This window comes from Pelobates fuscus, chromosome 8, assembly GCF_036172605.1.
Source record: "Pelobates fuscus isolate aPelFus1 chromosome 8, aPelFus1.pri, whole genome shotgun sequence".
Taxonomy (NCBI): domain Eukaryota; kingdom Metazoa; phylum Chordata; class Amphibia; order Anura; family Pelobatidae; genus Pelobates; species Pelobates fuscus.
Genome location: NC_086324.1, coordinates 168,817,976 through 168,843,542, shown reverse-complemented (window position 1 = coordinate 168,843,542; position 25,567 = coordinate 168,817,976). Strand labels below are relative to the sequence as shown.

Genomic DNA, 25,567 nt, shown 5'->3' with positions numbered 1-25,567 from the left:
GGAAAACTGAATGAAGGACAGAAAAGGGGGGCTTTCCTTAATCTATTCTAGAACATATTTATTGTGCAGAATGAAAGTACTGCAAATCAATTCCCTCCGGACTGGAATAGACTGCGCCTTAGGGATACAAGTTTAACAAATAGCCAGCATTGGGGTTACACATCTCCCATGATCCCTATGCGTCAGCGTCTGGCCAAGCATCACAGGAGTTACATTTTAACAACCACATCAGAGCTACCAGTCTGTTACTACTGATCAACAGATAATTCAATTCAGCCATATTAGAACCCAGCACATTTCCACCCCACCCCCCTTACTCAACAACATAATTTAATGGTTTAAAATTTTGTATTGTCTTTAAAAATAAAAAAATATTAACCAGTCCACACCAACCAGCGATGCTTGCAATCTATGCGAGCTGTGTTTATAGCGAAGTTCCATTCTTGCTTTTCATGAATTAAACTACTAGTGACCTGCATATGCCATGTTGATACTCTCCAAGTTACAATATTTTACTTCTGTTTTCAGTTTGATTTTAGAAGTGGAGCAGGACTCTGGGATGGGGTTCCCATATTTATCCATTATAAAAAGGAACTCATAACATCTCAGAAACAGCTAAAATGTCTAAATAAAAACAAAAAAACATTTCACACCATAAATTTTGTGATGTTTTAGTAGTTAATGTAAATGTTCTGATAGCTCTATTCTTACAGACAAGATCCATTAATTGGCCAAACTTGTTTCTTACCGTAAGTCCACTGGTGGCTACTTCTGGCAGAGTCATGGTAGCAGGGGTCGTGAGACGGTTCCGTGCTCGAGTTAACTGAAGCATCACAGCATCCATCAGCTGGAAATGTATAGAAGAGATATTATGATAAGCACACAGCACAATGATCAGAGGTCAAAAAACAACTGAATGCAAGCATTACGAAATAGGTAAGGCATATAAAATTTACTGATCTCAATAAATCAGATTTAAAAATGCTCCGTCATCTTCTATGGTCTTTCTATATGCCCCACAATGCGGACATCGCCTCTTGGGGTGTGGAGGTCCAGGGGGTGCAGCAGAGGTGAGTTGGACTTGATGCGGTCACCTGCGGACACCGCCATCTTTGATCTTCAGAGTTTTATCCGCCAGAAGCCCAGATCAGTAATCAGTGCCTTATTCCCACAGCTGTGATGGTGGTAGCTGTCTTTTGATAACTTGATGGTTTACCATAGACAAAATAGTAAGAAAAAAAACTGTCCCTATTTTGACTTGTGGTATCTTTTAACGGTGTTGTTATTTCACAATCTTTATAAGCATTTCATCATGAGCAGATTTTAACTTTATGAAAAGTGCATATTTTTTTGAGGAAGGTTTAATATTAATTTAAAATTGTAACTGTTTTGCTTGCTTTTCACTTGGTCTGAAAGAAGGGGGGCAGACAAAAAACCAAACAAACAAAAAAAACAACTTTTGTCTACTAGATAAACCTACCGAGCCCTTATCTAATTGCGTGTTTTAAAGAGAAGAGATTCTAGATTTAAAAAAAAAAAAAAAAAAAAAAAAAGAACAATCACACTTAGATAACAGGGAACAGCATAAAGGGTTTTCTTACTTTTCTGTACATATTTAAAAAGATATCTAATTCAGATTAATGATCCACTGATATCACTCTCCAAATCATGTAAAGGGATTTTCCCACGATCCCCTGGTACAATGAAAGCATGTCAATGCAAACGTTTTGACAATTACTCTTTGACTTCATTGGTTGCCAAGTTAAAGGTAAAAATAGGGTGTTATGGGTGGGCGTGGCCTGACTGCCGACAGAGATGGACGCTTAGAGTCAGAGCTCCGCACCCGAGGCTCCAAATAAGCACTGCCAACGGCACCAACCCACTTCAAAAGCACCAGAACCGAACCCTAACGACCTCCTAAACACTTACCTACGGATGTCAACCCGCAAACATCAAAAAAAAGGCCCCAAAGAAGCCATTTCAGTGGCCGACATGCTCACAACCCCGCGAGCGTCTTCACGTGGCATCATTGAGGACACGAGCACCGGCAATAGAACCGGAGAAACCAGCCCTCGTGTCGCCTCCACAGCGGCGGGCAAAACCCCAGAGGCATCATCCAGTGCCATCCTTCAATCACTCGCAGAAGTGAAGGGATACCTGGCGGCAGAAATTGCACGAACTGCAGAGGAAGTCAAGGCCGAAATTGCCGCAATTGGCGCCCGCACGACAGAAACAGAACACAGAGTGGCACGACTAGTCACAGCACAGAATACTACCACTTCACTCACTAATGTACTCCAACAAAAAATCACCGACCTGGAGGTCGAAATGGAAGACATTTCCAACAGATCACGACGCAACAACCTACGCGTCCGAGGTCTGCCTGAAAAAGTGAAAGAAGACGATATAGAAAATGTGCTGGTCCAACTCTTCCAGCTCCACTTACCAAATATGCCTGACCACATGTGGCAAATCGACAGAGCGCACAGGGCTCTCAGAGCGAGAGGCCCAGACACAAGCCCGCCAAGGGATGTCATTATAAAATGGCACTACTTTAAGACCAAGGACGCCATCTTGAAAAGCAGCAGAGCACAGCCGTTCAAATTCGAGGGAAGAGAAATCCAACTATACCAGGACATTGCCCCGGCCACCCTCCTACGTAGACGAGCATGGAAGCCGGTCACGGAATTACTGAGACAGAAAGGGATCAGATTCGCTTGGGGATACCCCTTCAAGATACTGATTTTTCAAGGCCCCACGCCGGCGATCTTACTACCCACAACGGATGCCCGAGCTTTCCTAACGGACTTAGGCATCTCGGTGCCGGATGACCTCCAACTTCCAGCGAACGGCATCCCAGAACTGACACCCCTGCCGGACAGCTGGGAAGAACAACATCATCGACCACGCTGAAACCAAGGACATACCGTAATGTATACCATAAAGTATACATATAATGTTGGTTTGAGGCCGGCTTAGGCGCTGGATAGTTTTTTAACGGCGCATCTAAAAGCCATTAGGCCTACATGGGAACCCCATAGCATTGTGTTACTAAATGTTTATACTGGTGTAATATTGTTAAATAATCCTGGGGATGGGGGGAGGGGGAACTGTATAAATCTTTTGACCAAGGTACTGCTTATTTGATTGTAATATGTCATGTGTTTAACTGCGGTTTTGGTTGTGTGGGAAGGGGGCAGGAGACCGAAAATTCTCCACCAAATTGATCCATGATGTTCATAACGTGTCACGAAAACAGCGGAACTTTCGGGTCATGGGACCTGGGATTCCCGCTCAAACGTGACGAACTCCCCACAGAGAGCCGCTGGCATAAGGCACCCTAAGACACAGGGATCAAGAAAATAGATCAGCGCTACAGATGGGGTCCCGCATACGTTCCCGGACGGGACGCGACCCACATAGGCATGTATTTTAAGCATGGGACAGGGTTAGAACTTAATTACTCAACCCCAGTGAGCATAAACACCCCCGTCCTGTGTAACAATGTGATAGGAGGCCATTAACCCGATATGCCCTCAACCCGATAGGGACAAACCACGAAGGACATGGATATTAGCCCCAAACCACCCACCACACAATTAAGCCGCCCCTTGCCCGCGAAGCAATATAAAAGACACACAGAAAACCAACGCTTAATAGATTTAATTGATAAAATTACAAAAAAAAAAAAAAAAAAAAGGTCAAAACAAACGGGCAACCAAAACCATGATACACCATGGGTCGCCCTCCCCTGCACTCCCAGGAGACACAGGTTGATTTTATTCTGTATAAGAGCCTCGCCAGGGTGCATATCGGCTGAGCTTCCCCCCCGTTAGAGGAGATACCCTCAACGCGGTGGACACCCACCCCCTATAGCTCCTGGCAACTGATAAGACCCGGATATTTTAATTGTATTGTTTATTGTTTATAATCTGTTTGTAAAAGTTTGTGCACTTAGTGAATTTAGCGCACTCACGCTATTGTATAGCTTGCGTATTTAACGTGCACTTCTACCTTTCTTTAGGTGATACACCTAGTGATATCCCTTACCCCCTCCCCCCCCCACCCTCCACCCCCCCCTACCCCCCACCCACCCATAAACGCACCTGATTGAGAACGAGAGCGGACCTGCAGGGGCGTGCGGATCGGGGCGGGCTGCACGGGCCCGGGCATCGGACCCAGAACAGACTGACTACCCCTCACAGACTGGGTAAGCGAACACGCACTAACACAAGACTAAACATGGACCTGAAAATCACCTCCCTAAATGCGAATGGCCTGAATGTGCCCACAAAACGACGGCTACTCCTGAGAGAGGTACGTCGCCAGAAGGCCGACATCACCTTTGTACAAGAGACGCACATACCACGCTCCTCGCAACTAACACTGACGAACCACATATACACAAGCGCATACGCATCACGCGCCCAATGTAAAAAAAACGGAGTAGAAATACTCATACATAAGAAATGTCCCCTACAGGTAACAGGCGTACAAACCGACGCTGAGGGCCGGTACGTGGCCCTGTCGGGCACACTGCAATCCAACACATATCATCTGATCAATGTCTATGCGCCAAACACCCCCATACCTGAGTTCTGGGCTAACCTTGAGTCCCTGATCACTACCCTACCGAGGGGTATAATAATATTAGGGGGAGACCTTAATGCCACGCCCTGCCCGGCGACAGACCGGGGAGGAGGCCAACGGCTCCCGCGCTCACAACACAGAGGGGCCCAGGACAAGCTCCTAAATAAATTCATCCTTAATACAGGGCTACTGGACCCATGGCGCATCCAACACCCAGGGGAGCATGATTATACCTTCTACTCCGCCCCACACGCCACCTACTCCCGCATAGATCTTTTCCTTACGAACTGCCTAGGTATGCAGTGGATTAAAACTTCTGCAATAAACCTAATCTCCTGGTCGGATCACGCCGACATAGAAATAACCTTAAGAACGCAGGGAACACATGCACCCTGGAAATGGCGTATGAACGCCTCTCTCCTTAAAAACCCACAAATTCTGGAAAGCACTAGACAGGAGATAAACTACTTCCTCACTAATGATACCCCAGACATATCACCTACGACACTGTGGGCGGCCCACAAGCCGGTAATCAGGGGCCACCTCATAAAGCTAGCCACACACTATAAAAGGAAAAAATATGAGAGACTAACAGACCTCCTAAAACAACTTCGAAAAGCCGAAATGCGAAACAAACAGACGGCCACTCCATCCACGACGAAAGACTTACAAGACATAAGACGCATGATTAGGGAGCGAATGGTGGACGAAGTCAGCAATGACATACGCCACACAAAAAGGCTCTTCTATGAGAAGTCCAATAAAATGGACACCCTCTTAGCAAGAGCCTTAAGACCTAAAACTCTCAAGACTACAACTATGGCAGTCAGAAACAAGCAGGGAACAATTCTCACCAACCCGGAGGACATCAACATAGAATTCACACACTTCTACACTGATCTATACAACCATGCACCTACACTAACCGAGACCAATGAAGACTACATGGGGGAGGTTAGGACGTTTCTAACTAAAGCCCAACTCAAGAGGCTCCCCGCCAACCTAACGGGACCGCTGGGAGCCCCCATAGAAATGGAGGAAGTCGTCATGGCCGTCACTGACCTTAAGGGCGCTAAGGCCCCGGGGCCGGACGGCTTTGACGGCACATATTACAAAACCTTTAAAGAACAACTCACCCCATACCTAACCAAAATGTACAAAAAATGGACAGAAGGAGAAACACCACACCAGGACCTCATGACAGCAGACATTACCCTTATCCCTAAACCAGATAGAGACCACACCTACATCTCCAACTATCGGCCCATATCACTTATCAACTTCGACGTCAAAACCTACGCTAAACTGCTGGCCAATCGACTTAACCCACTGCTCACCAGGTACATACATGCGGACCAAGTGGGCTTCGTACCCACTAGGCAGCTGTATGAAAATACACGAAGGGCAGTGGACCTCATATGGAGGGCAAGAAGTAAGCAAACGCCTTCTCTGCTCCTCTCTCTGGATGCAGAGAAGGCGTTTGACAGGATCCTATGGCCGTATCTATTCACGCTACTCCGACACATGCAATTACCTGACACATTCCTTACAGCAGTGCACGCCTTATATGTAAACCCCAGAGCACAGACACTAGTGCAGGGAACGGCACCACGCCCCTTTACACTTAAAAACGGCACACGTCAGGGATGCCCATTATCCCCCCTGCTATTTATCCTGGCCTTAGAGCCCTTATTGACACTTATCAGGGAACACCCACGAATACAAGGCATCCGAGTGGCGACGGAAGAGTTTAAAGTGTCAGCGTATGCCGACGACATATTACTGACCCTTACTGAACCCAAAGAATCTGTACCACACCTACTAACGCTGCTAGATGAATACAAACGCGTCTCGGGATACAAAATAAATGTAGATAAGTCAGTAGGCATGCCCATTGGAATCCCCGATTCGGACGCCACGGAGCTGGCCCAAACCCATGGACTGAATATCACACAACGACCTATCAAATACCTAGGGGTCGCACTCCCGCCCAACACCGACGACATATACGCAACCAATCACCAACGCCTAATGGCCACGCTAATCAAAGACCTAGCCCAGTGGAACAACAAACCCATCTCGTGGATAGGAAGGCTACACAGCGTAAAAATTAACTTACTACCCCGCCTCCTGTTCCTCTTCCAGGCACTTCCGACGAAGGTCACTAAAAGCGATCTCAAGCCACTACAAACGGCAATAGACGACTTCGTCTGGGCCGGGAAGAGGCACAGGATAGCGAGACAAACACTGTACACACCCAAAAGCAGAGGGGGCCTGGGCCTCCCCAACCTTCATGCCTACTACCTGTCAGCACAACTGGCGCAAATAATAGAATGGCACTCACCACCCGACATTCACAGATGGGTTGACTTAGAAACACTAATCATGGGTTCGGACCTACCTCAGTACTGGATATGGGTTCCAAGACATGATAGACCGCCAATATCCACAACATGCCCAGCAATCCTGAACTCCATCAGGATCTGGGATTATGCTGCCCACAAATATGCCCTCACTCACCCCACCTCGCCGCTCACACCGTACCTACGCAACAAAGCGTTCCCACCGGGCTTAACAGCCAGAGATTTCAAAAACATAGAAAACACGGGCATCCAGAGATACCACCAATTGTATCAAAATGGCTCAATCAGATCATTTGAGGACCTCAAGACACTGGCCCCGCTGACTACCAAAGATTATTTTCGCTACATGCAGCTTCGGGACTTTGCAGGAAGCGCGCAAGTTAGGGCAGCAGCACACACTAAACCCACCTTTTATGAAGCCCTTTGCGCAGCAGAAGGACCACGTACCGGCCTCATCACCCGCCTCTACACCCAGCTTAGCGCCCCATCAGACAAAACATACACTCCCACATATGTCACGCAATGGGAAAACGATCTACAGCAAACACTGGAGGGTGGCGAATGGCAGGATATATGGGAGGCATCGACAAAAACATCCATCTGTGTAATTCACCAAGAACAGTGCTACAAGACACTCATGAGGTGGTATACCACACCAGTTAAACTATTCCGCATGGGTAAAACAACCACTGACACATGCTGGAGGGGCTGCGGGGAGAAAGGAACATACATACACATGTGGTGGACCTGCCCCAAAGTAACGACCTACTGGGAAGACATAGCCCAACTGCTGACGACGGTAATAAACAAACCAATCAGACCAGATCCTTGGGCTTTCTTAATAGCCCGACCCATTGACAATTTACCCAGTAAAGAACAGAAACTGCTCAATAAAATTACGCTGGCCGCCAGAAGAGCCATGGCTCAACACTGGCTACAAATGGACTTGCCTCAAATGACTGATGTTATCCGAAATGTCAAGGAGGCCCACCTCATGGATAGACTGACTGCCCAAGTTAGGGATACCTACCCACTTTTCATCAAAATCTGGGAACCATGGGACGATTACACCAACCGTTGACACTACAGCTGACTGACCAGACCTATATACTCGACGACTCGACAGACGAGGCCCGCCCGGGCGGCTCGCCCTGAGCCGGATGTACCCTATACCCACCCTATACCCACCCCCTATCCCACTCCTCCCCCTCTTCCTCCCCCCCACTACACTGGCCTTCTCACAGGCCACTCTTTAGAATTGCCTATGCTAATAGAGCATGTGTGATGAGTGCTTTAAATGATCTGCATACCCTCTGTCAAACAAAATGTACGAAGCTACGGAGATAATTACCCTATTCCGTTTAAATTTAAGTGCGGATGTATGTGTATACCTGTGCATATCAACACACCAAAACAACCCCCGTGACCACCTTTAACGTATCAGATATGCATACAGCACATGTTGACTCATCCTGCTCTCGCCCTACCTAGAATCCGTACAATAAAACATAGACAAGAGAGACCATTAGGTAGACTTATGCATCAAGATAGATGTAAGCTAGAATCAACGGAGGTAATCAACCTCCCATGACCTTATGTGATAAGGAGCCTGAATGAACTTGTCGAAAACATAGCACCTCCACGTACTCTATTTAAACAAAAAACAAAAAATGTACTGTGTATGTCTTGTTATATACCCTATTGTATAAAATGTTATTGTATTGCAAGAGGATTGCCTTTGGGGTACCTCATATGCACGTGTTACCGGTTTAAGTACTCCAAAAATAAAGAAATAAAAAAAAAAAAAAAAAAATAGGGTGTTATGAAAAAAAGCAAATTAAGTAAATAAAAATAAATTCAGACTGGTACCAAAACACCGGTACAGCACCCATATTGTCTGATCTGTCACCAGGAATGGCACTCCTATTAGCCGATCAGCTCCCTGGATGCCACACATCACCAGATTGCCAACCACAATCGGATCCACAGATCACTAGATGAGCAACCGCAACAGGATCCATACAGTGCTGGATCAGCCACTGTGACAGATCCCATAGATCCTCTGGTCACATACAATGGTGAACCAGTGGATAACATTCTTGGACATTTTTAGCATAAAATAAAATGATGTTCTCACCACCGGTTGACTCACCTTTAGCACCTCAGCCCCAGTCTGAAACCTGTAGTTTTCACCACGGTTTGTCAGGAGGTAGATGGCCTGGTTAACATGATTCCTGGCATCTTGAATCTTGAAATATAGAAAATATTTATTGCTAATGATCTCTTAAAGGGATAAATACACCAAATTCATGGCACGTCATTACGGTTTTACCTCTAGACCAGCCCGGGTTTGCAGGTATAAAATAGACTCCCATATCTCCACATAATCACACTCCTTGACAAATACTGAATGCTGATTGGCTTAGGCTTGGTCTTTCCATGCATAACTGAACCAATCCTACGTCAAGCTGAGGATTACAGGAACAGTTACAGGAAATGGTAGGAATAAACGTTGGCTAATAAGGAAAAATACGGTTTATAGATCCTGGGAGAAACATAAGGATTCATTGAGCAGCCACAGAACATGAATTTTTATTAACAGAGGCTGCTGAAAAGACCTTAATTCACTAAAACTACACAAATAAAAATATATATATATATATATATGTACACACACACACACACACACACACACACACACACACCATATTTTTCCCATGTATAAGACTTTTTTTTTCTACATTGTGTCTAAAATTGGGGGTCGTCTAATACACTGAATGTCCTGCAGGGGTTAAAAATGTATTTTTATTTTTTTAATTTGTAGGCTGGGCCTGACAGCCAACCATGCTAGTCGCATGTGGCTGGAGCATCTCCAAAAATCTAATTATTAAGCCAAATACTTATGGGACTTACTTTGGGCACAAAACTTGACTGACAGAACACTCAGCTGTGTTGTACACCTCTGTGACCTGATGACATACTTGGGGCAGAGAAGGCGCGTCTCCGTGAATTTGGCTACAGATAGATGCCGCAGAATGAGGCCTTGCCCGGACATCCCACATAGGCTACCAAGGGCAGAGGGCATCGGTGGTCCTGGGAACCAGTGTCCGGATGTGGCCAGACCTTGGGGAGCAGCCTACTGGAGTGTGAGGGAGCCCGGGACCGGTGGGGAATCCTTATCAGCCAAACTGGACTTCAGTGCTTTAGATGTTTAAAATATGTATTTCTTTATTTTGGGTTAAAAACAATAGGGGTGTCTTATTCACTGAAAAATACGGTAAATCTAATCCGAAAGCCCAAAAGGACCTTATAAGAGCTATAGCCAACACTGGCACAGCAGTTATTTGCCCCCTACATTTCCGGAGATGATCAGCTATATACATTTGCAGCATTGGGGTTAGCCATCCACGCTTTGTGTTTTAATTCTTCAAAGAGTCAAAACCTTACCTACTAACCTCTTATGGTTAAGAGTGCAATAGCAGTCACATGAACACCTGCCATATCTTACCTGCTGCATCTTCCACTGCTTGTCCTCCCGGAAGGCAAAATGCAGGGTCTGGTTGGTTCTCAGCATTTTCAAATTCACTTCCTAGAACAATAGAAGATTTCATGAAGTCTTTATTGAGCATTTTCATGAAACCTGATTCAATTTGAAGCTAAGGTCTTGATCAGGAATCAACAAATAGCCCCAGGGCAACACAAGAAAAAAAAAAAAACAGCCCCACCTAAGGGCAAGGACAATAAAAGCAGAAAGGAAACGTGAAGGTAATATAGAATCAGACATCCTCTGCATAATAATACTGTTTTTTTTTTTTTGCCTTTTTCTGTAAATAGCACTTCAAATTCTTCAAATAACTTGTTGCAGAGGCCTGCTGGCCAGCCTCTTACCAAAAACTATGGGCCCTTTAAAAAAAACTGTGAGAACAGACTTGGTTCATGGGATTTTATATTTGGTTCGGGAACTGAACAGCCGCACGAACCGGAGGCCACCCTAGAGCTTGTTAAGCCTATTAGAACACAGCTGTGAAAAGTGCTACAAAGTATTAAAATGTTCGTCTGGGTGGCCGCAATTCCTATGGACGACCACAAGGCGGTCATCTTGTTCGCATGAAACCAGGCAGTGGTGTTTGGCCGTCAAGTTCGTGGAACTATTTTCAGACACTGAAACTCCCAAACACCGCTGGACTTACAACACCTGCGGTTCTACAACACTTAGAAACGTGCTGTTCGGTGGAAACATTCCCACGAACAGGCGGAACAAGCTCCAGGGTAATAACATTAAGTCTGTTCGGTAGTTTGTTCGGTTTTTAAACTACCGAACTAGACCGACCGCAAGTCCTGATTCTCTGGAACTGTTTTGGGCATGGGACCATGCGTGCGGTTGGTCAAGATATGACTTCCAGGAAATTCTTGAATCCCTCAACCGATCTGGGTGATTTTTGAATATGTTGGTCACCCAGATCGGGGCTATCAGGGGATGTAACTTGTGGGGATTTTGTGCGTTTTAAGGTATTTTGGGAGTTTTGTAAAAATTTATGTTTTCTGTGCCTGGAGATAATTGAGTTTAATACAGTGGCTGACTCAATTATCTCCCAGGCATAGGGGAGGGATTGATCTATTTTGTATGGGAGTGTCCTGGACCTGAGAGCCAATGTAATTGTGTATATGTTTTTACTGTAGTCTACTCTCAGGTCCAGGGGGGAGTGCCCCTTGCATGGGACATGCATATAAGGCCAGTTGTGGCTGCCATTAAACAGATTTGTTTTAACCTTCATGAAGTCTAAGCTCATGTTTGGGGGATTGGAGAGCTATATTCACTCTGGGGATTGCTAGAATCACTATACTCCCTTGGATCTCAATGACTGCTCTTGTAAAAGCAGCCTGCTTCACTCTCTGGACTAGGAGAGGTCTACCCACCGGAAGCTGGATCCTGGTCTTGGATCCAGGGTGGGTGGAGGACAGCGAGACCCCAACCAAGCTGAACCTACTTTTTTTTCATCCACGCACAGTCAAACGCAGGAAAAGAATTGGCCCAACAGAGGCTCTTATTGGACACTGACAGTATGAGGCCTCAGCCACTCAGTGAGCGTGTGTGGATTTTCAGTGGTAAAGACTGCCACTTGGGTAGATGAAAATATTTTTCTAAACTGATTTACGTAAAGAACATTTCAGGTGATAGGACAGTCCATAGTGTATGAAGTACTCACAGCTTGACAGAGGGTGTCTCCTTGTAGAGTCAGCACTCCCTTTACTTGGTCCGAACTGAAAGAGATTATGGGGGAGTGGGGGGAAGGTAAGTCAAGGTAGGGTTCTCAACTGCTGCCAAATGTTTGGAAGAGGATAAATGAGCCCATGTAAAGAAAATGCCAAGATAGCACGCCACCCCTCTCATATAACCAGCCTCACCAAACTTCCTTAATCAAAGTGAGTCAAAATACTGCAAAACATAGTCATCCCCAAACCCCACGGCTGTACAGCTATGCACTATCCCCCTAGCATGTAAGCTCATTGAGCAGGGCCCTCGAATCCTGTGCGTCCAACTTACAAATATGTTAAGTCAAACAAAAAGAAAATCTCCAGGAACTCTAGGTGTTCAAGCCGCAGGAAGATTTATTGGAACAAAAAAAGAAGCGGCAACGTTTCAACCTGCCAAGAGGTCTTTAACAAGCAAGGATCAGTTACAACTTACGTTTATTAATGTGCAGGGTGGAAGTTGTGAAAAAAACAAAAACAACAAATCTATAGTCTAAACTCTGCATGCTTGTTTTTTTTTTTCCACCCAATGTGTTGTATACATTCCGTGTATGTCTATAACTGGGAAATCGCATTAATATCCTGAAGGCCAGGGTTAATAAAGAAAGAAATGAAATCACCTACCTGGAGCTTCCCAATACAAAGTTCTCCTGCCGGTTAGGTCCTTCCATGGATCCACTGGGCAGTGTGAATCTGCGGGATGCTTCCTGTGTGGGACAAGAAGGTGTAAGACATCTATCAGAGCCAGACACAGCAGGATTCATTTATTAATGAGTTAATGAGGTAATTGCAGCACTTTGTTCTAACTGCTTCAACAATGCATCAGCAGCTAAAGGGTTCAAATTCAGCCAATGAAACAGAGCAGAAGGAGATTTTTGGCAAACTAGAAATACAGAGCTAATATTTCATGTTCGATGACCTATCCTTCACAGTGCATCTAACGTGTGGGCGCCTGGATTGTCCCTTTATTAATATAAACCCACCCAGTATAACTAACTGTAACCTAACCTACACAGTGCATCTAACGTGTGTGGGAGCCTGGAGTGTCCTTTAATAATATAAACCCACCCAGTATAACCAACTGTAACCTAACCTACACAGTGCATCTAACGTGTGTGAGAGCCTGGAGTGTCCCTTTAATAATATAAACCCACCCAGTATAACTAACTGTAACCTAACCTACACAGTGCACCTAACATGTGTGGGAGCCTGGAGTGTCCCTTTAATAATATAAACCCACCCAGTATAACTAACTGTACCCTAACCTACACAGTGCACCTAACGTGTGTGGGAGCCTGGAGTGTCCCTTTAATAATATAAACCAACCCAGTATAACTAACTGTAACCCAAGGTGTGTGGGCGCCTGGAGTGTCCCTTCACTGGAGAGGTTGGAGTGGAAGTTTGCAAAATTAGGCATAACTGACCTTCAAGATGTCCTGCAGCTGTTTCAGCACAGAGTGAACCTCTTCTTTTAAAAGCCATTTAAACTCTTCCTCCTGCAGAAAAGACAATGAAGGAGGAGAATATTTAGGGTACATTTTTCAGAGAAGGATCTATAAAAGTATTACTTGGAGTGCAGTTTGCTATTGAAAAACCAAGGAGAATCTGGAAGTGGTATTATATGACATCTGATTGCGAGACTTAAAGACTTTGGTTTCTTCCAGAGATTTTAAATTTTGCAAATGATAATCTCACATCATCATCATCATCAGAACCCAAGTAATTTGAACGTCACGCCATGATTGGTTTTAGGCATATACTTGTGATAAAATTATTACATCACCATCATGGGACATAAATTACTGGGAGTCTGATTCAGCCAGTTCTATCCTCACCCACATTCTCTCAACCATGTCTGCAAGAAAATAAAGATTGAACAGTTCTGTCCTTTTAATAACAGATCTCTCTCCCCACTGAATTAAGTAAAATCTCAAACGAACCACTTTACTATGTCACATCATTGGTTCATTAATTTCTATTTGTTGTTTTCCAGTTTTGATTAGTATCTTCATGGACACTGACTGTATGGTGAATAATTATATTACTTATCAGCGTCTTACGATAGCTTTGCACTAATCAAAATCCGATAATGAAAGCCATTACCATTGTTATTTTATTCACGGTGAACCTATATATCTGAAAAATAACTAGATAAAGAATTCCTGCTCATAGTTTACCAATAAAACCTAAAGAATTAAATAAACATGTAGCATGATGAGCTATGACATTAACAGGCAACTTGCCAGGTGACATCAGGGCACATCGTGAAATTTACTGGAGCAGACGCTGGACACAGACAGGTAGGGAGAACCCAGGTAAGGAGGTGGCAGAGAGGTTACATGCAGAATTGAAATGCTGCAGTAATGAATCCTGAGGCATATAAAGTCAATTACTGCATGACAGCACTTTTCATGTGCTGACCATCAATATGAAGAAATGGGGTGTGTGACCAAGAAAGCACGTTGGGTCTGGCAACCTCATGGGTGAGTGCAAGAAAATAATGTTTGGATTAAGAACCCGCTTGCTTGGGACGGTTCCTGCAGATCAGATACGGCTAAATCCGTGCTTTGTACACAGATCTTTCACCACCTATTTGTTGTCAGTAAAAGCAGAGATATTTAAAGGTCACCTGTATTCTCAAATAAAACAGGCTCAACACAAAACAATGGATTTCTGAATTTATCTAAAAAGTGGCCAAGCAAGAACAATAATCCTCACTGTCTGCTGGTGAATTTATTTTATTTTTTTTAGACTGCAAACTTACACAACTACCAACAAATCACGCAAAAAACGTTGGCAATGAGCCGGTCCCTGCACTTTGGGGGTTAATTAAGCTTAACTGGGCAATATAATCTGTCTTAATGGACCACTATAGCCACCCAGAATACTTCATCTCAATGACGTGACCCCTGTCATTTTACCCTGCAATCTACAACATCTGGTATTTTTTTCAGAAACTGCATTGCTTACAGGGTTAAATTCACCTCTAGTCTTCCCGACCTCCACCAAACGTGCTTCTTTTGGTCACGTGACGCAAAAGCTCACAAGCACTGGATTGGATGTATTAAGCCATTGTGGGAGCACGGTATCCACTGCCCATGACATTGAGACAGAGGGGTGAACAGCACCGAGGGAGGAAAAGGTTTTATTATTACATTTCTTGGGTGGGGGCTGTATATATAACTAGAGATAGAGGTCCTGTAGTGTTAGGAAAACAGGTTTGTATTCCTAACGCTATGGTTCTCCCAAATAACATGGATATTTGAGGATATGGATTAACCAGAATATAAGTACAGTAGAATTTCACTAAAAATACCGGTACTTTTAAATGAAATCTTTGGAAATCAATAAAGCACCAGACATAACCAGAGTGATCCGTGTCTTGCTTAGCAAATCTTCCCACTGACCATAGTGGGGGTCACTGCCCTCTAAAGCTCGTACACTTGTAGGTTGGCCATTTTCCCATTATTGGAAGAGAAGGTGAAGAATTCAGCAAACTGTCATGGTTATTAATTAAAGTATGAGCTATCGGAAATTTAAAGTGTATTGAAAATGTTAGGCAAAATTATGCGAACTCATAACATGGACTAATTGGCCTAATTTTATAAATCCATGTTCAATTCCTGACAAAATACACTTAAGTAAATAACCCGGAAACCAGTTATGGCTCAAATACACAATGCATTTAAAAAAAAAAAAAAAAAAAGTAAAGTAAATATACTTTTTTCACGTTGCGCTTGGCATCATGGGAAATGTAGTTCATAGACACCTGCAAAGACTGCCATCGCTGCCACAGACACTAATGAGGGACAGTGAGAAGAGAAGAGTATTTCACAACCCAAAAACCATTTCTGAACCTGACATTTAAAGGAGTGCTATATGTAGACTGCCTACAGACAAGGAAGTACAGGAGACCGGAAAAAATCTGTCACTATTTAACGGACACGGTAAAGAATCTGGTCAAAAAAACATTTAACATGTTAAAATACCAGTGACAACACGGTCAGATTACAGGGACACGCTACGCACTGAAACCGATATCGATTACAGCTGCACTGTCATTGTCTGGGGAGGACTTTGCATAATTTACAAAGAACCCCAACAGTGACATCACCGCTGGGAGTCCGGGGGAGAGGGCAGGCAAAGAACCCGTTCCTCACTGATGTCCCCATCCTATTTCAGCCGGTCCTATACTGCTCCTGGCGCTACAGCGAATAAACGAGATTACAGCACAGAGGTCTATGGAGGAACCCACAGGACTACGGAATATTCTATAAACAGACCCATCACTTTGTCTCAGTATATCTTATGACAGAGTCGGAATTTCACTGAAACTCCAACACAGTCTCTATAAGTATTTCATAAAGATATTACAGGAAGGAGGGGGCAGGGGGGAGAGGAGAGGCAGTACCGCTTTACTGAAGCAGTCCTGCTGTCTAGATGCTCTCCCTAAAGGCTGACAATTGTAAGCATTCCTGTTTCTGATATGTGCCATAGGACCATCAATGTTTCTCTACAGAAAAATATTTGATTGGCCGAGATCATCTGTCTGTATGATCTTACAAGAATGAGGACAGTGGTCGCGGCAATACCGAGAGTTAAACTTTTTAGGGGGGGACCAGGGACGCACTAACTTCATAGATATATATCAACTTATACAAAACAAAATATCCAGAGGTGGGCCGAAGTATACAGTTTAAATAATAGTTTTATCTTTGATAACTTCCCAAAAGAAAAAGTCCATCGGGGTAAGATCTGATGAACTATTGTAAATTACCAGCCACACTTTATTATATGAAAAAATAATAAAAAAAAAATAACGAGTATACGATAATTGTATTGCACCCCCTTTACATTTAGATTGCAACCAATGGTTTTCACATACAGATGGCAGATTTCATAACATTGTAACATGTTGAAATAACATTATTTACAAACTATTTTGCACTAATTACACAAGAAATGTCAATGTAGGAGATTTATGAAAGCAGGGAAGGGGATATTTTAGTTGTAAATGCTCAGAAAATTGTTTCCATTGTGACTGTCTTCTGTAGTGGTTATGGTGCCAGGAGTGCACTGCAGTTTGACTTTTTACGTGGGCTCTGCTGGGTGGCATCTCGTGCCGCCACTACGTTAAATTAGAGCAAACGTGGAGTATATGATTAAATAGCAAGGTACTATGAACTATAAATGAATATAAAAAAATACAAATATGCTGTGTCTTCTAAAACTAGCTTAATTGGGCTGTTCCAAAAGTGAGAATTGTCAGGATTTCAAATTCACATAAAAGACCAAACCATTAGAAATTCAGCGACAAAGACATGACACTACAAAGGAAACGTTTATCAGTTTTATCAGGGACTGCAGATCCAATTTTCCTGCCATTGACAGACAGTTTGCGTGTTAAGGAGAATAAGAGAATCTAAAACAGAGAGGTTCTTTCAGAATTAACAGCACATCAGGTCCGTAACAATAACGAGGGATTGGGCCGCATAAGTTCCTGCATGGGGTTTATACGCAGGTTATATTTTGATTCTACTAGATTATCTGATGATAGATCGTTACATGTTCAAGACAGCACTTCTCCTTCCAATATTATAGTATAATTGAAGCTTTGTGCAAGCTTACCGTATATAGACTAAGCTCCCTCTACCAAAAGAAATACAGCCCGTTAAAGGGCCCTCTGCACCATAACCACCACAGCTTATTGTAGAGTTTATAGTGCAAAGTGTCTGAAAGGTTTGACAAAAAAAAAAAAAAAATGTCTCCTGGCACCTAAAACCTGTTTTCTTTTCTAATCATTGATTTTTAATTATTAACCCTGGTATTAGTCCATCAAACCTCGGGTGCTGTGGGAGGGTAAGCCTAGTACTTGCTGAGAGGCTCTGGGACCCAGCAGAGTCCTATTCTATCTCAGATACAATCTGCACCATAACCACTACACCAATACGTAGTGGTTAGTGTGGTCCTTTAAATATATATAAAACGGAACCCCTGCTTTTTTTCTTTTTATCAACACCATTTAAGATGCATGTTTAATGTGTAAAAGAATTACATAGTTACATAGTTACATAGCTGAAAAGAGACTTGCGTCCATCAAGTTGAGCCTTCCTCGCATATGCTTTTGCTGTTGATTACAGCCGGTTTAATCTGCATGTGCTCCAATTTCCACAAGATTGTGTGATCCATGCGTCACGGAAGGACAAAACATAGATCCACAGCTGTTAAACTACAAATCCCATGATGCCTTGCCTGATTTATACATTTAAAAGTGTATGGACTATCACTGCATATATTTCATTTAACTTTTCAGGTGCCTATTTGGGGATGACATGTCCCGTTTAAGGTATCTGCAGTACACACCGTGAGACAGTTGAACAGATCTCAGTAAAGTACATGAGATGACCTGGAACTGCAACACAAAAAAAATGAAACCATATGGAAGCGTTCACAGTACACATCTCGCTGAGCACGGATCTGTGAACAGATGTGCTGACAGCTATGTTAACACCGTCATGTCACGATTCAAAAAGAATTCATAAATACATAAACACAAAGCAACTACACAAACAATGTGCACACAAAATGACAATAACTTCATCATAATCTGCCAACCTACACTACGGGTGCAGTGACTGAACCAAGAATTGTCTAGGGGGCAAAATAAACTTTATGTATATACACATACAATTATCTTATAAGTTAGGCACATTGCTTGGTTTGATGAATAGCATTTTGCGGCTCCACAAACTACAAGCAGCTAGGTATGTCCGCCTCTGTCAGAGTAACACAGAACATGGTTCTGCAAGGAATCAACGTTGGAAGCATGAGTCATCCAAAAATGTAGGATAGTTCTGGGCAGGATGATGGCTGCAGGGCAAATTAACAGGTAAAATACAGACACTGCTGGAGCAGGGCATGGGATTTACAAAGTAATAATCTGACACATTTCTATCAGCACTGTGCAGATGGCTGTGCCAGGGCCACAGTAGGGTTATCCACTAAAGGGTGAGGTGTCAAGAATTCAATTTTTAGGTAAAAATGTTCAACTTGGAAAAATTTTGAAATACGTTACTTGTGCACAAAATCTGGTCTAGTGAATAATTTACATGAATCACATGATGCTCAGTGGCTCAGAGTCCCAAATCATACCCATAAGTGGTCTGAGAGTACCTAGGCAGCGAAATGCGTTGGCAGTTTCAAAGGCACTTGCTTCAGTTTTATCTCTTTCTAGAGCTTGACATCAGAACCTCGTCCCGGTCATTCCCCTCACCTCCAGATTATTTCTACTTTTCTTCACTCACCATCAAATGGGAAAATGTTTTGCAAGGAATTGTGGCTGCAATACGATTGCCTCCACCTTTAGATAAGTGTTGTTACATTTCAGCAAAATTAGGGGAATTTGAAAAATTCTTCACCAAAGGTAGAAGTCTAAAATTTCATTCATTTGCATTGTGATGTATTAATAGGTCACATATTGGAGATTTTTTTTAATGTACCAATGCCTATAACAAGCTGTCATTGTGTGCTGTGTATAGGACATCTATTGCCACATAAATGGCAAGCCCCCTGGCACTCTCCCCGGTCTTTTTTATCAGCAGCACTTAATCCCAGTCTTCCCGGTATATTATTTATTACCAATACTCTCCCTGATCTTATCGGAATATTAAAGGAACACTATCGGGTCATGAACACAAACATGTATTCCTGACCCCCTCCCATGGCCCTGTAAATATAGTAAAATCTTACATTTAAATCAGCCTGCTGCTGCTGGCTCTGTCCCTGACCTGCCTGATAGGCTGACATCATCAGAAGTAGTGATCTGAAGCAATCAGAATGAGTTCAATGAATTAATGCATTTCTATGAGGAAAGTTTAGTGTCTCCACGCACAGGGTGGAGACACTGAATGTCAGTCACACTGTGCAGCACTGCCCCAGGAAGCATATCTAGCAGCCATCTGAGGAGTGGCCAGTGGAGTTATCCCTAGGCTGTAATGTAAACACTGCATTTTCTCTGAAAAAAAACGAAGGTTTACTGCAAAAAGCCTGAAGGAAGTGATACTACTCATCAGAACAAATACAATAAGCTGCAGTTCTAGTGACTATAGTGTTCCTTTCATTATTACTAGCACTCCCCCCGGTCTGTCCTCTCCGATAGTAAATAACCCGGTATATCAATTATTACCAGTCTCCCCTGTATATTATTAACAACACTCACCCCTCCCCCCCAGTATATTATTACCAGTACTCCCCCCACCACACGGTATATTGTTACGAGCACTCCCCCTCCCCCTGGTATATTATTACGAGCATTCCCCCCCTCCCCCCCCCGGTATATTACTACCAGCACACTCCCACACACCCCCCCCGGTATATTATTACCAGCACTCCCATCCCCCCCCCATATATTATTACCAGCACTCCCCCCTCATCGGTATATTATTACCAGCACACTTCTCCCCCTCCCCCCAGTATATTATTACCAGCACCCCCAACCGTTTATTATTACCAGCACTCCCCTGTATACTATATTATAACCAGCACTCCCCCTGGTAACCCCGGTCCCCCCCGGTATATTTAATTATTATTATTACCAGACCTCCCCCCGGTATATTATATTATTATTACCAGCACTCCCCGCGGTACCCCGGTCCCGCCCCCGGTATATTATATTATTATTATTATTATTATTATTATTACTAGCACTCCCCCCGGTATATTATATTATTATTATTACCAGCTCTCCCCCTGGTAACCCCCCCCCCCCCCGGTATATTATATTATTATTATTATTATTACCAGCACTCCCCCCGGTATATTATATTATTATTATTACAGCACTCCCCCCCCCGGTATATGATATTATTATTATTACCAGCACTCCCCCCTCCCCAGTATATTATTACCAGCACTCCCCCCCCCCCCCCCCCCAATCCTATATTATTACCAGCACTCCCCGGTATCCCCCTCATATATTATTACCAGCACTCCCCCCGGTATATTATATAATTATTATTATTATTACCAGCTCTCCCCCTGGTAACCCCGGTCCCCCCTCCGGTACATTATATTAGGATTATTACCAGCACTTCCCCCGGTATATTATATTAGTATTATTACCAGCACTCCCCTCCCCCCGGTATGTTACCAGCACTCCCCGGTCCCCCCGGTATGTTACCAGCACTCCCCTCCCCCGGTATATTATTACCAGCACTCCCCCCTGTATATTGTATTATTATTACCAGCACTCCCCCCGGTATATTATATTATTACCAGGACTCCCCCAGGTATCCCCGGTTCCCCCCGGTATGTTACCAGGACTCCCCCCCCCCCCGGGTATATTATATTATGTTACCAGGACTCCCCCCCCCCCCGGGTATATTATATTATTATGTTACCAGGAATTCCCCCCTCTCCGGGTATATTATATTATTATGTTACCAGGACCCCCCCCCCCCCCCGATATATTATGTTACCAGCACTCCCCCCCCCCCGGTATATTATATTATTATGTTATGTTACCAGCACTCCCCCCCAGTATATTATATTATGTTACCAGCACTCCCCCCCCGGTATATTATATTATATTACCAGCACTCCCCCCCGCTATATTAGATTAATATGTTACCAGGACTCCCCCCCCCCAGTATATTATGTTATTATGTTACCAGCACTCCCCTCCCCCCCCCCCCCGGTATATTATATTATTATGTTACCAGGACCTCCCCCCCCTCCCCCGGTATATTATATTATTATGTTACAGGACTCTCTCCCCCCCCCCCGGTATATTATATTATTATGTTACCAGGACCTCCCCCCCCTCCCCCGGTATATTATATTATTATGTTATGTTACCAGGACTCCCCCCCTCCCCTCCCTGTATGTTACCAGCACTCCCCGGTATATTATTATGTTACCAGGACCTCCCCCCCCCCTCCCCCGGTATATTATATTATTATGTTACAGGACTCTCCCCCCCCCCTCCCCCGGTATATTATATTATTATGTTACCAGGACCCCCCCCCCCGGTATATTATATTATTATGTTACAGGACTCTCCCCCCCCCCCTCCCCCGGTATATTATATTATGTTACCAGGACCTCCCCCCCCCTCCCCCGGTATATTATATTATTATGTTACCAGGACCTCCCCCCCCCTCCCCCGGTATATTATATTATGTTACCAGGACCTCCCCCCCCCCTCCCCGGTATATTATATTATTATGTTATGTTACCAGGACTCCCCCCCTCCCCTCCCTGTATGTTACCAGCACTCCCCGGTATATTATTATGTTACCAGGACCTCCCCCCCTCCCCCGGTATATTATATTATTATGTTACAGGACTCTCCCCCCCCCCCGGTATATTATATTATTATGTTACCAGGACCTCCCCCCCCCCCCCGGTATATTATATTATTATGTTATGTTACCAGGACTCCCCCCCCTTCCCCCGGTACCCCCCCCTGTATGTTACCAGCACTCCCCCCGGTATATTATATTATGTTATTATGTTACCGGCACTCCCCCCGGTATGTTACCAGCACTCCCCGGTATCCCCCCCCGGTATGTTACCAGCACTCCCCCCCCCCCACCCCCGGTATATTATTATGTTACCAGGACTCCCCCCCCCTCCCCCGGTATCCCCCCTGTATGTTACCGTCACTCCCCCCGGTATATTATATTATGTTATTATGTTACCGGCACTCCCCCCGGTATGTTATATTATGTTACCAGCACTCCCCGGTATCCCCCCCCCGGTATGTTACCAGCACTCCCCCCCCCCCCCCCACTCCCGGTATATTATGTTACCAGGACTCCCCCCCCTTCCCCGGTATCCCCCCCTGTATGTTACCGGCACTCCCCCCGGTATATTATATTATGTTATTATGTTACCGGCACTCCCCCCGGTATGTTATATTATGTTACCGGCACTCCCCCCGGTATGTTACCAGCACTCCCCGGTATCCCCCCCCCCCCCCCCGGTATGTTACCAGCACTCCCCCCCCCCACTCCCGGTATATTATTATGTTACCAGGACTCCCCCCCCCTTCCCCCGGTATCCCCCCCTGTATGTTACCGGCACTCCCCCCGGTATATTATATTATTATGTTACCGGCACTCCCCCCGGTATGTTACCAGCACTCCCCCCCCCCCACTCCCGGTATATTATTATGTTACCAGGACTCCCCCCCTTCCCCCGGTATCCCCCCCTGTATGTTACCGGCATTCCCCCCGGTATATTATATTATGTTATTATGTTACCGGCACTCCCCCCGGTATATTATATTATGCTATTATGTTACCGGCACTCCCCCCGGTATGTTACCAGCACTCCCCCCCGGTATGTTACCAGCACTCCCCCCGGTATCCCCCCCCCCGGTATCCCCCCCCCGGTATGTTACCAGCACTCCCCCCGGTATCCCCCCCCCCCGGTATGTTACCAGCACTCCCCCCGGGTATGTTACCAGCACTCCCCCCGGTATCCCCCCGGTATGTTACCAGCACTCCCCCCGGTATCCCCCCCCCCGGTATGTTACCAGCACTCCCCCCGGGTATGTTACCAGCACTCCCCCCGGTATCCCCCCCCCCCGGTATGTTACCAGCACTCCCCCCGGGTATGTTACCAGCACTCCCCCCGGTATCCCCCCCCCCCGGTATGTTACCAGCACTCCCCCCGGGTATGTTACCAGCACTCCCCCCGGTATCCCCCCCCGTATGTTACCAGCACTCCCCCCGGGTATGTTACCAGCACTCCCCCCGGTATCCCCCCCGGTATGTTACCAGCACTCCCCCCGGTATCCCCCCCCCCCGGTATGTTACCAGCACTCCCCCCGGGTATGTTACCAGCACTCCCCCCGGTATCCCCCCCCCGTATGTTACCAGCACTCCCCCCGGGTATGTTACCAGCACTCCCCCCGGTATCCCCCCCGGTATGTTACCAGCACTCCCCCCGGTATGTTACCAGCACTCCCCCCGGTATCCCCCCCCCCCGGTATGTTACCAGCACTCCCCCCGGTATGTTACCAGCACTCCCCCCGGTATGTTACCAGCACTCCCCCCCCGGTATCCCCCCCCGTATGTTACCAGCACTCCCCCCCCGGTATCCCCCCCCGTATGTTACCAGCACTCCCCCCCCGTATGTTACCAGCACTCCCCCCGGTATCCCCCCCCGGTATGTTACCAGCACTCCCCCCGGTATGTTACCAGCACTCCCCCCCCGGTATGTTACCAGCACTCCCCCCCCGGTATGTTACCAGCACTCCCCCCGGTATCCCCCCCCGGTATGTTACCAGCACTCCCCCCGGTATGTTACCAGCACTCCCCCCCCGGTATGTTACCAGCACTCCCCCCCCGGTATGTTACCAGCACTCCCCCCGGTATGTTACCAGCACTCCCCCCGGTATGTTACCAGCACTCCCCCCCCGGTATGTTACCAGCACTCCCCCCGGTATCCCCCCCGGTATGTTACCAGCACTCCCCCCCGGTATGTTACCAGCACTCCCCCCGGTATCCCCCCCGGTATGTTACCAGCACTCCCCCCCCCCGGTATGTTACCAGCACTCCCCCCGGTATTCCCCCCCCCCGGGTGGGTTACCGGCACTCCGCCCGGTATCCCCCCCCCCGGTATGTTACCAGCACTCCCCCCGGTATCCCCCCCGGTATGTTACCAGCACTCCCCCCCCCCCGGTATGTTACCAGCACTCCGCGCTCCGCACTGCTCGCAGCCGCTGCTGTCGCCATCCTGAGAACCGGACAGTAAGCCCCGCCCGCCTCACCGGCACAGCTTATTGGCTCCCCGCCCACAACACCGACACCGCTCATTCGCTCCTCAGCCTGTCACTCTAAAGCATGTCCAGACTCACTGCCTAGCAACGGACACTCAGCGTGCTGATTGGCTGACAATCATAAGTTCCACCCACAACCATAGCAGAGACACAGATACCCAACACACACAGATACACCCTATACACAAAAACACACAATACAAAGATACCCAACACACACAGAATCAATCTATACCCAGAAACAATACAAAGATACCAAACACACACAGATTCAATCTATACCCAGAAACAATACAAAGATACCAAACACACACAGATTCAATCTATACCCAGAAACAATACAAAGATACCCAACACACACAGATACAATCTATACCCAGAAACAATACAAAGATACCCAACACACAGATACCCAACACACACAGAATCAATCTATACCCAGAAACAATACAAAGATACCCAACACACACAGAATCAATCTATACCCAGAAACAATACAAAGATACCCAACACACACAGATACAATCTATACCCAGAAACAATACAAAGATACCCAACACACACAGATACAATC

The 25,567-nt window shown here is 45.6% G+C and overlaps 1 protein-coding gene across 1 annotated transcript in view; it reads right to left on the bottom strand.

Moving 5' to 3' along the window:
* ROGDI (rogdi atypical leucine zipper) overlaps positions 1-24,963 on the bottom strand; it is a 29,295-nt gene extending 4,332 nt beyond the window's left edge. The window contains exons 1-7 of the mRNA XM_063430759.1: positions 24,905-24,963; positions 13,631-13,702; positions 12,831-12,913; positions 12,161-12,215; positions 10,462-10,542; positions 9,106-9,201; positions 749-847 (exon numbers count right to left, since the gene is read on the bottom strand). Of these exons, the coding sequence (XP_063286829.1) occupies positions 749-847; positions 9,106-9,201; positions 10,462-10,542; positions 12,161-12,215; positions 12,831-12,913; positions 13,631-13,702; positions 24,905-24,949 (531 nt within the window). The 5' untranslated portion in view covers positions 24,950-24,963. The remainder of the gene's footprint in view (positions 1-748; positions 848-9,105; positions 9,202-10,461; positions 10,543-12,160; positions 12,216-12,830; positions 12,914-13,630; positions 13,703-24,904) is intronic.
* Positions 24,964-25,567: the final 604 nt, after the last annotated feature.